Raw genomic sequence first — 15,069 nt, forward strand, 5'->3', positions numbered from 1 at the left:
CTGTATTAATAGACAATTTTTTGCTGCATTTATATTAATATACGAAATATATATTTGATTTTATACACATAAACAAAGTTCACATGTTTATGATTGTTACGATAATAAAATACTTTCAATCTTAGATATACAAGATGATTTATGAAATTGGATTTTTTTTATTCAATTTTGATCAATGCAAAACGACAATTATCGCATTCAATTTTTTTAATTTAATTTTATATGATGCAAAACGGCACTAATCGTATTCAATTTTATTAATTTAATTTCACTTGGCGGAAAGAGTCACTTATCGAAAAAAAATCAAAGAATTTGAAAGCATAAACTATACAATAAATCAATGGAAACGACCGTTATGCCCTGGAAATACGATTCCTCATTTTCTTTACATATTTTCATTAATTCATATTTAAATATATGTTAAAATTTCTATTTGCTAAAAAACTATATAAAAATTTATGATTTATCTAAAACTTTGTTGTCGGACTACTTAAAATGTATGCATCTCGTGATTAACCCTCATATTTCGGAAAACAAATCAATGTTTTTGAAAACAATAACAGAATCATAATAATTGTGTTTTTATACGAGTTAATGCAATTACTATTTCCAGCAAAAAATGAAAAAAAAGAAATTATTTTTCTTGTACACAATAACATAAGATTAAAGATAACTTTATTAATCGCGTAAATTATATTTCACTTTTCTTCTTTGCTTTTTGAATTTCTAATTTCCATCAATGATTCAGCGAACATTTGCGAGGGCAACTTCTCCATATTAGTAGCAATCGAATGTTTTCTTGCGGCTCTATCGCTAAATATCGAAGTCCATCTTATTAACTCTGGCAGCGCCTTTTTCGACACAATAGTTTCACCTTGCAACGGGCCGAACAAATAATTTTTATCTTTTTTCCGTATTTGGACTCTATAAAATTCGGTATTCAAAGGATAAATTATTAAATGTGCGTCATTAAATTGAGATGAAATTGTTGTTGGGTCATATTCGATTTTATTCTCAGTCCATACAATGTGAATGTTATCATTACCGATGTGTCTTTTCTTATAAATTTGTTGTTCATCTTTTGGATCAGTTGGTATTAAAGGTGCTACATGATATAATACTTCGATTCTTCGATCAGAATAATATAAATGATAACGACCATTCGAAAAATTAGTTGAATCAAGTTTTCCATCGAAATTAGTATGTGTTGAAAGATCAATTATTTCGCCAATTGACTTAACAAAACTTCGAAATTGATCAGATGTTATACTCCAATCATTTTTTAGAATATCATTTTGTGATATTTGTTCATTTTGTACATATAAAAACCCAATTTTTAATGTTTCTCGTATTTGTAATTGGAATAATTTCGATGTAGAAATGTTAGTAAGTGATGATGGAGGTTTAAATATAATTGTATCATCAGAATTCTTCATCACATCTTGATGTTTTATTGGGAATACTGAATAATAAAATGCTGTTGCTGATAATGAATCATATAATAAATTATTAATTTCTTCTATTTGTTGGGGGGTGTCACTTTTGTTGGGTAAGACGTTTGAACGGGGAACGTTTATGTGTTCAATTTTTGTTTGAGACGAATCATTCAAAAAGTCGAAATAATTATTAATAATTTGATTTGCTTGTTCATCAGTTACACATTCTTTAACGCAATTCGTAAAAGTTTGATTAAACTCATCTTCAACTATGTCTACTGGCTCTAACGAATTATCATTATTATGAATTGGTTCATTATCAAAAGTAGGAACAAAACATTCGATTTCATATTTCGATGAACCAGTTCTAGTTTTTGTTGAAATGATAAAATCATTTTGTTGATATTTCAGTGCTTGCAAAGTGTTTTTAGTTATTATGTAACAATTATTATGTTGTTCCGGATCAATTTCTTCTAATGGATGATTATAATAACAAAGGAATTCATTAATAGTACAATCGAAAATATGTTTTTTATCATTTACAATTTTGTCTTTTGTCGAATTAATGAATTTAAAAAATGAATCGCCACCATTTGGATATTGAAGAAATGTATCAACAATAGTATCCATTAAAAATTCGAATAAATTATTTTCACAAGTTTTATTCGTTATTAAAGGAACAATAAAATCATAAATTAATAAATCAAAGAAATATGTTTTGCTTTCAACATAATCATTTGAAGTATGAAATTTCTCGCAAATAATTCCAAAATAATTTGGAAACATTGAAACAATTTTCATTTCATTCGATGGCTTTAAATTAGATTCATCTTTCCGAAAGAAATCAGATATTAATATTATTAATCGATTACTAACAAATTCATGATCAGAATAAAGCTCTTCAAATAAAATCGAAATAATCGCATTTAACATTATATAATCGCGTTGATTTCTTCGAAGATATTCACGTAATATACCAATAACTCTTTCTAATGTTTTCTCATCGGAATTCTCTTGATGAAATATTATGCAATATATTGTCACAAGTGTAGGAATATCTTCAGACGTAAAGTGTTCTGTTAAACTATCTAAGATAGGTGGAATTAACTTGGAGGATAAATAAGGTTCTTTAGTTAAACAATATTTCGCTTGTTTTATGGCTTCATTGAAAAAGTTATTATCTTTTGATTGCGTTTTTTTAAAGATTAAATCAATGTATTTGTGCTTTTGTTCATCACTTAAGTAATAAAATGATGAACTATCAATGATTTGAAAAGCAAGATTTAAATTATAATCATATGATTCAGAATCTTGTAAATAATCATTTAAAAAGTTATGAATTAGAAAGTCATGATCAATGCCTTGGAGATGGCTAATTAATAGTTTTTGGATTTTGGAAATTATTTTAATAACAATGATATGTGAGTCATGGTTTAAGATTTGTAAAATGGAATCAATATATCTTTTGGCTTGTCCAATAGTCCATTCTGACTTTTCAGATCGATGAATTCTCATCTCTTGGTTAAATATATTTGTGTCATTATTGTCAAGAATTAAATGTGAAAATAAAATTGGAGACTTAACAATAAAATAGGAGAATCCTATGAGATCAGATTTGTTCCCTGTTCCTTTGTTTCGCTTTTTCCTTCGTATTGACGATAACGCTAAAGATTTGAGTTCATTTGTGTTGATGCTCAGAAAAAGTGGAGAAAACGCAACAACCGAATGCTGAAGATGCATAAGTAGCATGTTGTTGTCGTTGTTAGAAAATTCACGAATATAAGACGTTTGTTTAGTGTCGAAGCTATATGCAAAAATCAGAATGGCTTGAAGAGTTGGATCATCAAGAGACATTATAATATTTTTGATTTCATCAATGTTTTCTGGATTATCTCTGTAATGCACTCGGCAAAGCTTCCGAAAAGCAAGAAGATGCTTGAGCCCAGTGGTATTTGCAGAATCTTTATTATTGAAAATCTCTTTGATATCTTCAGATTTGATAAATTCGGCATATTCTTCCAAGATTTCAAGTTGAAGTTCTTGATGAAATACAAGTTCTTGAATGATTTTATTGACATTTTGAGGGTCAATAAACTTAGCTTTCATTGATGCAAAAGAATTTGAAAATTTTTTCAAAATATCCAAATTTTGATGTGATAAATCTGAAAAAAGTTCTGAATTTTCTTCTTCTGTAAAGGATTTGACATGAACATCAAATGTTGGTAAAATAAAAGATTTGAAAAATTTCATTCTGTTAGAATCTGCTTTGGGGTCATTTGCAGGTTTTTCATTAGTGTACATGTTCATTACTTGAAACGTTGAAATGATGGTATCTTTCATAGGAGGGAAAATAATTTCTTGAGTTTCTTGGATTGGTCTTTTGATAAATATATCTGCCATTGCCTTAAGTCTGTCAACGTTGTTGGAGTAAATGATCCAACAAAAAGGAAGGCATTCACTATATTTATTTAATGCATCAATAACCATTTTAAAAAAATTGTGTAAATTATCTACCTTCCTTTGCAGGCCAACTAGCCTTTTAACCACGTCATCAGAAATATTAGATGGAATTTTTAGTAATTTTAAGGAATTTAATTTTTGATAAAAATCATAAGGAAAGCTAGATGTCTTACCACTAGCTGCTTTATCTTCTTGATCTCCTATAAACGTCTCCATTTCAACTATATTCTTCTCTATATCAGTCTTTGTCGATGATTCCATTCTTGCAGAGGATTACGGTTTAATTGAAACACAATTTTTCAACGCGCATTGAATCCGTTGAAACAGTTTTATTTTTTAGTAAATCATTCAAAAAAGATGTCGTTTTTTTTTTTTTTTTTGATGAAAGTTAACTGTATTAAAAATTTAAAAATGATAATAAATACATTCTTTTATTATAATCAAAACTGATAATGGTTATTATTTTCAACGAACGTTCTTTCGAATATCATCGCTCTTTGAGCGACATCATCATTTTCACTTTCCATTAACATTTGAATTATTTCGGCACCATTTGCATCATCGAATTGTTTTCTAATTTGTCCATTTTCCAAGTCATTACTTAGCATTTTATCTAATGTTGATAATAATGATAATACTAAAAATGGATCTTCTAAACTTAAACCATCAACAAACATTGTAACCAAATTATAATTTCTCATTAGTAAATAGTATTGCATTTTATTAGTTTTTCTCACTAAATTTGATAATAACAACAATGCTTCTATTACATTTTTGCCTGTACCTTCCAAAATGATATTACAAATAATTTTTATATTTTGTGATTGAACTATTAATTCACATAATTCATCGTTCAATACTATTGCATTTGCAATAAGTCTTAAAGCATAAAACACAATTGAATTATTCGTATTATTAAATAATGAAATTACTTGCTCATAATTAATAGGAACAGCTTTATCATTATTTAAATTTAGTGTTATCACAAAAGATATTGAAGAAATCGCAATTTTTGGATCATCATCCATTATAAATGAAGAAAAGAATAACAATGGAATGTTACCTTGTGAATTAGATTCATTTAGAAACATTTTCGTTGTGTCTTTACTATTTATTAAAGAACAAATTGATTCAAGTAAAATATGATATATATTTCGAGGTCCTTGTAAAAGACAATTTTGTAAAATTTGTAAAAGTCGTAAAAATAAATTTTCATCAACATTAAATATACAACATGAATATAATAATTTAGAAGCTGATTTTTGTATCTTTATGTTATTCGTTTCAATTATAAAATAATAAAAATCTTCATTACGTAATACATTTAATACATTATCACGTGAATCAATTGAATCACGTGTAATGTTTCCAAGACATTCTAATGCGATATATGTTAATTCATTATTTCTTTCATAGATAATACTTCGTAAAATTGGTATTATACCTTCATTTATCATATGTTTAAGTAATAACGTATCACTTTGTTTAAATGTATTAGTAAAGAAAGATAAAGTTGACTCGCGTAATGGTAATGGCATTCGCTGTGATAAACATGAGTTTAAAATCGCTGGAATTGGAATGTCACTAAGTGTTACATCAAAATCTGTGGGATGATCAAATGCATATGTGTAAAGATCTGTGACTGATTGAAGTAATTCATTTTGATCATTGTTAGAATATGAATAACTTAAACGCTGATAAAGTGATGATAACTCTTTGGGTATTTTGGTATTAGCGTTGGGATTAATTTTAAGATTTTTGTTGATGTATTCGGTGAAAATAAAATTGTCTTTTTCAAGTCTTTGTGATGCTATAATGGAATCATTGCCAATGTATTTTTGTGACTTAAATGAAATTCGATATGAAATATGTTTGGAAGATATCGATGAAAATTGCAAAAAATTATTAAAAAGTGATGTAACTGTTGTAACTTCTTGCATATTGGAAAATACAAAACTTCCTGTGGTGCCATTTCCTTTTAGAGTTAATTGGAGTGGATCATTTGGATCAACACTAATTTGAAAAATTGAGGAGAAAAATTGATCCCATGGAAAATCATCTTCTTTTAAGATTCCTATTTCAGCCATATTAAGATTTGGCCAAACTATAAGTTGAGTTTCAATAAAATGATCGAAAGCATTAATATCGATGTATACGGTATATTCCTGTTTTTCGAGTAAATCGGTTGGATTTTTCAAAGCTATTAAAAATGATACATTTTGTGGTGAAATTGGAATGATTCTTGTCATTTGCTTCAAATACTGAAAATAATTATTAAGTTCACCTTCGTTTTCAAAAATTATACAACCTGGATTATACGTACCAGTTAAAATAATTCTTGTGGGATCTGTTTCATCTAACATAACTTGAAAAAAAGAAAAAATCCATTTAGTATAATCATTTTCTAATACCTCATCAAATTCAATAAAAGCTTCTTTTCGTTCTGCTTTAAGACTTAGCGTGGCATTAAATTGTTTGTCATCTTTAAATTCAAAAATAATCCTACATTCCATTGGTCAGACTCAAATTCACTATCTTTGTTTAATAAATCGAGGGGCTGGAAGAAGACTTCTTTACGTAAAAGACTTTTAACACCTAAACTATCCTTTTAGTACAAATGAAACAACAACAGATATGCTTATAGAAAGGTTTTCATACTAAATATTTTTTAATACGCAAATGAATTGATTATGATCAATTAAGAAATAAGTTTTACATCACAAACACACAGGATTAAACGCACACCTAACAAATTCACATGAAGAAAAAGACAATATGTTAAAAATAAGCAAAAAGAAAATTAAATTAAATATGTACCTAACCATGGCAGCTAACTACGAAACGGAACGTGTTAGCGCTGGGGTTAGACAGGTGTCATTAACCTCATATTAGCAAGAAAATGTCTTGCTTCTTCAAGGTCAAGTGCCCGAAGGCAAGTGACGAATTCAATAGGTCTGTTTGATCCATTTCGATAACTGATATTTGACAAAAACCCAATGAACAAAAAGTGCTAGCTCAAGTAGGTGTTTTCTAAAATCAATTTCATCACATTATTATATAAAAACTCATCTGAATTTTAATTCTGTACCACCAATGATAAATATTTAATTTGTTGCTTGAATTTTAAATGTTTAAAAAAATTCACAAGGAAGTTTTACTTTAAGTTGTCTAACGTCTTCTAAAACGTTCAAAACGATGACTTCATTGATCTGAGTAAACATCAGAAAATTCAGAGTACATTTGAAAGCAAAAGATACAGATGTTGTTGCACCTTCTTCTCCAACTTACTGTCTCTGAAGTCTTGTACAATGTCACAAGTGCCACCTGCTATAAGGTTAATGGAGCATTTACCTTAAAGAAAGGTGTTGACAAGAATGCAACAGGCGCAGTAGCATATGCGGTATACAACAATTCTATTCATGCTGTTGGTTGGTACAAGATGCACATAACAGGAATTGAAGGCAACGATGATGCAGACATTATGTATTGCACTGGATTCCTTGAAGGTTATCTTGCACACGAAGGAATTTACAATCATTACAACCTCATCAAAGATATCAAAGGTTATCCACGTGGACAAATTTATCCACCAAAAATCCATGATTTTATCGAGGCAAATTATAATTACACAAAACTCTCAGTTGAGGCCTACTTAGAAAGCCCATACTGGCAAAAGGTTGGTTTAATCTTACAACAATTCCATGGTATTGTAGCTGGTTATGATTTTGCAATTTCTGAATCAGGTCATCCAGAACAAAATATGTCTCTTTTCGATCATTGGTTCTTCCAATCAGCCGGCGATATGTTTGACATTGCAGCCATTTTCAAGGATGATAAACCAGCCAAAGAATTCCGTGAACATTGTACTGGTTTAGTCAAACTTACACCAGGATATGATGATATCTATTTCGCTCATGATGCATGGAGTGACTACAGAGAACTTCATGGAGAACTTAAGGAGTATAATCTTCATCTTAGTGAGAATGCAGGATTCAAAGCACATCGTGTTATAATGTCAACACGTATTGGAAAGATCTCTTCATATGATGACTTTTATATCAATGATGCCGGACTTTTTGTCATCGAGACAACATTGAATAATTACAATGATGACCTTTATAAAGCCTGTGTACCACAAAGCTTATTCACATGGGTTCGTGCATACCTTTCCGTGTGGTCATGTGATAATGGTAAAGAATGGGCAGAAACATTCATCAAACACAATTCCGGCACATACAACAACCAATATGTTATTGTTGATTCTAAGCAACTTACATTTGGCGTTAAGCCAACTAAAGACCTCTTATGGATCATTGAGCAATTCCCAGGCACCTATCGTATGAGTGATGTCACCGAGCAATTAGTGAACGATAGCTACTTCCCCTCCATTAACGTTCCCTGGCATGAAGACTTGTACAACCTTGCAGGGTACCCCGAATACGTTAAGTCGCTTGGCATTTACGGTCCCTATCGTTCCTATTATGAGTCACCCCGTTATCTCTTAATGAAACGTGAAGTTCCTCGTATCAACGACTTTGACACATTCAAAGCCTTTATGCGTTATAACAATTATAAACGTGATAACTTTTCACAAGGTGATCCAGCACAACAAATAGCATCACGTTATGACCTTAGACCATTACCATCAACACCATATGGTAATCGTAACAACTTTGGAGGATTAGATTCCAAATGCTTACGTCTTAAAGAAGCTATTTCTAAAATGAGAATGCATGCACTCGCATCACCTCCAAATGATGAAAAGAATGGCATTCCAGCTTGGAACTTTACACAATGGAACTTAGAAAACACACCAATTAACTTCGATGGACTTCCAGCATTTTGGAACTTCACTTGGGAACAATTCGAATCAGACGAATTTGATATCTGCGCTCGTAAAGATGGAAAAGAAGATAATAAGAAGGACTGTTTCGCTAGGAATAAGTTATGTGGATTCTGTTATGAAACAAAGAATTGTTACGCAGGTTCTAAAGATAGTCCATTCATGGAGAAATGCGGTGGTGGTTGGTTGACTGAAACTAAAACGCCATCATGGGCATGGCCAGTGATTATTGTAGTAACAGTTATTGCGGTATTAGTTTGTGCTGCTATTGGCGTGGGACACTACATGTACATCCGCAAACAAAAATTATAAAACCCATATTCACAACTTTATTTTGTTTGATGTGTTTTGAAGACGTTTAAAAATAAACTCAAATTCAAAAGTTGGAAGAAAAAAACGATCAGTTTCGAGTGAATTGTCTTACAAAAAGTTTTATCGTATTTCCGCTAAAAGACTCTGACCTGGACAGTGTCAATACCTTTCCCTCGTATTGAATTTTTATATATTTGTAAATATATTTCGAATAGATTGTTAATATGAAAAATTCATTCCCAATTATAAGATCCAAATTAATGAGAAGATAATAATATTTTTATGTTGTTATTCATAATATAAATATCACAAAAAGTCGCCGGGGACGTTTATTTCTATTTAAAATATGTGAAATAAATTGACCTTATGAATATTTCTATTAATTTATTCATCAAATATTAATGAAAATGATATTTTTATATTCAATATACTAATGTACTCATTTATGTATGAAAATTTCTACAGAAATTAAATGAACAATATATCAATTCGAATGAATATTCATTAGAATATATATATATTTAATCATAAATTTTCCCAAATCGAATAAATCATTCTTAGAAAAATTTATATTTATTCCCTTGTTTTTCAAGGGATTTAATCTGATTTCCTGGTCTCATCAAAAACAAAAAGCATATCAAACAAATTTTATTTAAACACTTTCGTTTCTTCTTTCATTAATCTTATGAAGAATTTCATTTGATAATTCTGTTAATTCTTCATAAGTCAACTCCAAGTTTAAAACCAGATTTTCAAATTCCGCATTTTCCAAACATTCCAACACGAACTCATTTTTTATCACAGCCTCAGCTAAAAACTTCAAAATTGCGTATTGTATTTGATACTCACCAATTGTCAACAAATCGCAAAAAGATTTTATGATTTCATCGCTCATTCTATCATCAAACATTTCATCATTTATACAATGAAAGAAAGTTATCAACAAAAATCCTGCTTCGATTTTAGCTCTAAAAGATCCATTATCAATTGTCCACATTATACCATCCAAACCATTATTCTGTTCGAAACAACTTAAATTTTCGAATTTTAAAGAGATGAAATTATTACACAAAACAATTGCACATGACGAAATATTTGGTGAATCGAATTTAATAAAATTTATAACATTCGTAATGTTTAAATTATTCTCTAAATAAAAAATGATTTTTTGATCAGTTGAAAAAAACATTATCGAATAAATATATAAAGAAATCGCTACAATAATTTCATTATCAGTATTCATTAGATTTGATATCATTTGGACAAATGAATTAGTGATATATTCATCCATTATTTGATAACTATTCTTAAACCAGAAATATAAACACCAAATGGAATTAATAACTGTTGTTTCATCGCCATTAATTATAAGGTGTGTCATTATATTAAAAAATGTTTTGTTGACTTCCTCGTCATCGATGGAATGATTACGTAATATATTGATAAGAATAAGTGGAATAAGATAATAATGTTCTTCTGTTAAACAAAATAATTTTCCTTTTATAAAATTTTGAGCTTTCTCGCCGTTTTGAATGAGATTTGAGATGCTGCATAAGTTATACATACAAATCATTAATAATGGATGAAACTCCGCAGGTAATACTTCGCGTAAATAATCAATGGTATTACCAAAATCATTGATTAATAAATAATTACAAAAATTATCATCATTGGAGGTTAATATAATATATAATTGAATCACAAATGGAGCACATTCATTGAAGTCTGGAACTGTTAGTTCATAATTTAAACGAAAAGCAAATTGAGATATTTGATACATTTGAATGTAAGATTTGATTTTAATATTTGGAATCATAAAATGATATGAAATCTTGTGTAAATGTTGTAAGAATGCATTGTAGTCAGAGCTAATAAGTGAAATAAATCCTTCTTGAAGCTCTTTTTCAAAATCTTGAAAAGATAAAAAAAATTCGGGATTAATTGTCAAATCATCAACAAAAGAATCTGAAGCAAAATTTCGAATATTTTGCAAAAAAGAAATTCTTTTATAGCGTTTGATACTTAATGATTCTTTTTTAAATGATATCATCAAATTTCTGTTTTTGTCAAAATATTTGAATAGTTTTCTTTTTGCCATTTCAATAATGTTGCAATATAAAAAGAAATATTCTAATTCATCATATAAAATCACATTAGATATTCTATATCTAATGACAATGTATTTTAAATCATTTTTTAAAAAAATTGAATTATTTGTTGTAACAAAAATTAATTTAAAAACATTTTTTTAATTATCTTTACTCTTGTGATTCCATTAATTCTTTGTTAGAAATTTGTGCATCTTCAAATACGCTTTTGAATCTTTCTGCTGTTGCTGGCAAAACAAATCTTACAGCAAAAAGTTCTCTATTATCCTCATTTTTGCTTTCAGAAAAATCAAAAGCGGTCCATGAGAACTCACAGCCACTTCCAGGTAATTCATGCAAACTTCCAAGATATGGTATATGATGGTTTGCACGAACTCTAAATGTTTGATTTTGTCTCATCAAAATCCTTGTGAAACCAGTTTCACAATTCTTTAAAATTTTGATAATTCCAGATCCTCTTTCTATCCATTCATTTTTTTCACGAGAAAATTTAAATAGCTTTGCTTGTTCAGCGAACATTTCTTCTTCATCAGTGTCTGCATTGGGAATTTGCATAATTGTTGGGAATTCGGATTCAATTACCTCGGTCCCATCCATTTGCCGCACGTTTGTTAATATTAAACCAAAAAGTGACTGTGCAAATAAAGCGAAACCGTTAATTTTTGCAAATTTTTATGAAATCAACACCTATTCCAATAAAAAGAGAGCTTGTTGATTTCCATCGACAAGCCAAAGAAGTAGGTGCTACGACTACACTTAAAAATCATGAACTAACAAATCTTAGAAAAAAATTATTAAATAAAGTCAAAAGCCTACAAGAAATCAGATGTTTAACCTCACTTCGTACTGGTTATTTCCTTAAGCTTTCTTCTTCAAATGTACAATCCACATCACAACTTCCTTTTATGAAACCAAATGGTTTCAAAATTGCAGAACGACTTGTTGAATTATCAGGTATTAGTTCTTATCGTTCAAACATTACAAAATTATTAAAAGAGCTTTATACACAATTGGATAAATTACCCGAAAAACTTGCCTTATTAAATTTTGATAATTTTCCAGATAATCCGCCATATCTTCCAGCCGGTGTCAAAGCTCGAGAATTTTTTGTGTGTTCCACTGTTCCTGCTCTTTTTGGTTATAATTGGGCCGTTGAACTCCGCGAAAGTTTTTTATCATTTATTTTTTCCATTGCTGAACATATTCCATCATCCACATTACAAAACTTTCGAGAACATTGGCTCTTTGATTGTATTAAGAACTATATTCATTCTTCAGGCATCAATCAATTTCTTCGAATCTCAATTGGTAGTACCATATATCGACTTGTACGTGACCAAGAGCTTCAACGTCTATCGAAACTTCCAAATGACCAACAAATCTTCTTTGACAAGCTAACTGAATATGCATCTGATATGATAAATCACATGCATGAAAACATTGAAATATTCCCAAGCGATGTACGAACTATTATCCGTCGTTTCACTACGCTATCGAAAGACACTGAAACTCGTTTATCACGAGCTGAAACATTGTTTCTTGATAGTATCTTAGTTCCATCGATATCTAATCCAAAAGCGTATGGCGTATTACCGTCGACTTTTTATTTAGATATATCACCATTTGGACCAGCGCGCTGTTTACAAATGTTAGCGCAATTGTTTCGTTTTATCTTACATCCAAATCAAATTAAACTTCGATATCCTAAATATGACAGCGCCAAAATCGAACTTCTTCCATTTGAACCATTTTTAAATGATTTAATATCAATTGATGACAATAAAGAATATGTTTTAACAGGCCCTAAACTTAATGATATATTACCGACACTTAAAGCGCATTTTATTTTGTTATTATTTTCATTACCTGATATCTTTTTATTATCCGATGTCTTACAATTAGTATTAACTAATGGAACATTATTAAACGTTGCAAAAAAGCTTCAAACAAATCAAAGCGTTTCATTTGATTTCTTCCGCTATGAAGTTTGGGATTTTGATGTGTTTCGAATTAAGAAGCCAATAATACCTGATGAAGAGATTGAGAAATTACCGAAGAACAAATCATCCATAGTTGGCGATGCGATATATAAATTTATGGAATTCTTTGATGTTGATGAAACTTCACCGAATGGTTATGAACAATTCTTTGAATATCATGAACATAATATGATCTTACAACATAAGTATATCCATGAGACTTATATCCGGAATTTAAATATGGCATATAACGATGTTCCTAAGGATGAAAAGAACACAATAATTCCATCACTTGAAGCTGAGTTTCGAAGAAGAATTAATTATATCAATTGTTTAGATATTAATATATCGAAGACTTGTATCTTATTACATGATGTTAAAGAAGATTATAATCAAATCCAAAGGAAAAATAAGGACACATTATCAATTTTGATATATTATATATTGACGTTATACTTACAGAAAAATCCAAATGTTTTGCAACAAATTCAATCAAGTAAAAATGAGTTTCTTGAAAATAAAGAAACGTTCTCGGGATTCATCAATGAAAACTTGATAAAAATTAAGGAATTCATTGCACCTTTCGCTGATTATACATTGAATGACGTCGTCTATAATTTCCATTCTTATGTAATGCAACAAATTACTTTAAATGATTTCCAATGTTTAAATGATGAAGAATTAAAGAAAAAGGACGCGTTCATTTATGAAAAATCTAAACAAAATTTGGAATGTTATAGAAATAAAATGTCCGATAAGTTCCTGGGCTTGATTCTAACCCCTTCAAATTTCGCTTTTATCATACACAAGCTGAAAGAAGCAATGTTCTTGGAAATACCGATAGAAGCGCTCAGAATTATACATAAATCATTGAAATTGGTCAGGCATATTTTGAAGCTTGAATACTTTACAAAGCCGGAACAAGATGAAATTTCTGAGGTGTTCGTTTACATTTTGTTACAAAGCGAAATCACAAATTTGTATTCAATGTCAAAATATTTGGAGACGTTTTTGCAAAAATTACCAAACTTGAAAATCAAAGTGATAGATGAGGAACAAGAAGAAGAATTAAATTCTTTCATTCAATATGTGTATTCAGTTGAAAAATTATTAGTAAATATGTCGAATAATGAATAAAAAAAAACAAAGTGTTTAATTTTTTTTAGTAATCATTCGTTAAAAAAAATATTTTTGTGTGAAGAAAATGATTAACAATTTAAATAAAGTATATTGACATATTGCTGATAACAAAATATATTTTATTTGTGACTGTTTGTTGTTTATACGAAACAAAAGTGACATATCAATGGGTGGTGGAATATCTTCAAATAAAAATCTCCAACACTTCAATCTTTTGAGCAAATCATTTTTAATTTGAATGACAACAATATTGATGAAACAGTTGAATTAACTTTATCATATTTTAATGAAGAATTTTCATATTCTTTTAATTTTATTATTTGTTCAATTGTTTATTCATATTTTATTTCGGAAAATTCAGTTGATATATGTTTAGAATATATAAGAAAGCTTGAAATAAAAGAAAAAGAAATTTATAAAAGAATTAATTCAGATGTCCCCAGGGGACAGTCCCCGGGGACATGTCCCCGGGTGTTCAATTTTTTAACAGTCATTGTGAAAATTTATGGGTTTCAGCAGTGGATTTTTTTTCGAAGTTGGAGAAAACCGAATAAATTGAGTTTATCGGTAATACAAAAAGTTAAAAAGACGATTAAATTGCTTTTAAAAAAAACACACTGATACCCTACCCATGAGGTTGAACAAAAGACACTTCCAATGTTTTATTTATTAAAAAATCGTCTAAAAATGTTTATTAGCACCACCTAATGGTCACTGCCTCTAATTGTGAATGTGTTTGATTCTGTGAATGTGAGCGTTGGAACGATAAAATCTTAATATGTTTGAATTTT

The 15,069-nt window shown here is 29.3% G+C and overlaps 3 protein-coding genes across 3 annotated transcripts; 2 read left to right on the top strand and 1 right to left on the bottom strand.

The window, feature by feature from the left end:
- Positions 1-7,155: 7,155 nt before the first annotated feature.
- Positions 7,156-9,051, top strand: GO595_000963 (Laminin A family protein; the record flags this gene model as incomplete). Its single annotated transcript, XM_067923345.1, has 1 exon — positions 7,156-9,051. The coding sequence occupies one exon, from the start codon at positions 7,156-7,158 to the stop codon at positions 9,049-9,051; it is 1,896 nt and encodes a 631-aa protein (XP_067778906.1).
- Positions 9,052-11,309: 2,258 nt separating this feature from the next.
- GO595_000964 (RanBP1 domain containing protein) lies at positions 11,310-11,756 on the bottom strand (the record flags this gene model as incomplete). Its single annotated transcript, XM_067923356.1, has 1 exon — positions 11,310-11,756. The coding sequence occupies one exon, from the start codon at positions 11,754-11,756 to the stop codon at positions 11,310-11,312; it is 447 nt and encodes a 148-aa protein (XP_067778907.1).
- A 77-nt stretch (positions 11,757-11,833) lies between these two features.
- On the top strand, positions 11,834-13,952 carry GO595_000965 (uncharacterized protein; the record flags this gene model as incomplete). The annotated part of the gene is made up of 2 exons (XM_067923367.1): positions 11,834-13,440; positions 13,949-13,952. 2 exons carry the CDS (start codon positions 11,834-11,836, stop codon positions 13,950-13,952), a joined length of 1,611 nt encoding a protein of 536 aa, XP_067778908.1.
- Between the last annotated feature and the right edge of the window lie 1,117 nt (positions 13,953-15,069).

Source organism: Histomonas meleagridis (assembly GCF_020186115.1).
Source record: "Histomonas meleagridis strain 2922-C6/04-10x chromosome Unknown contig_118, whole genome shotgun sequence".
Lineage (NCBI taxonomy): Eukaryota > Parabasalia > Tritrichomonadida > Dientamoebidae > Histomonas > Histomonas meleagridis.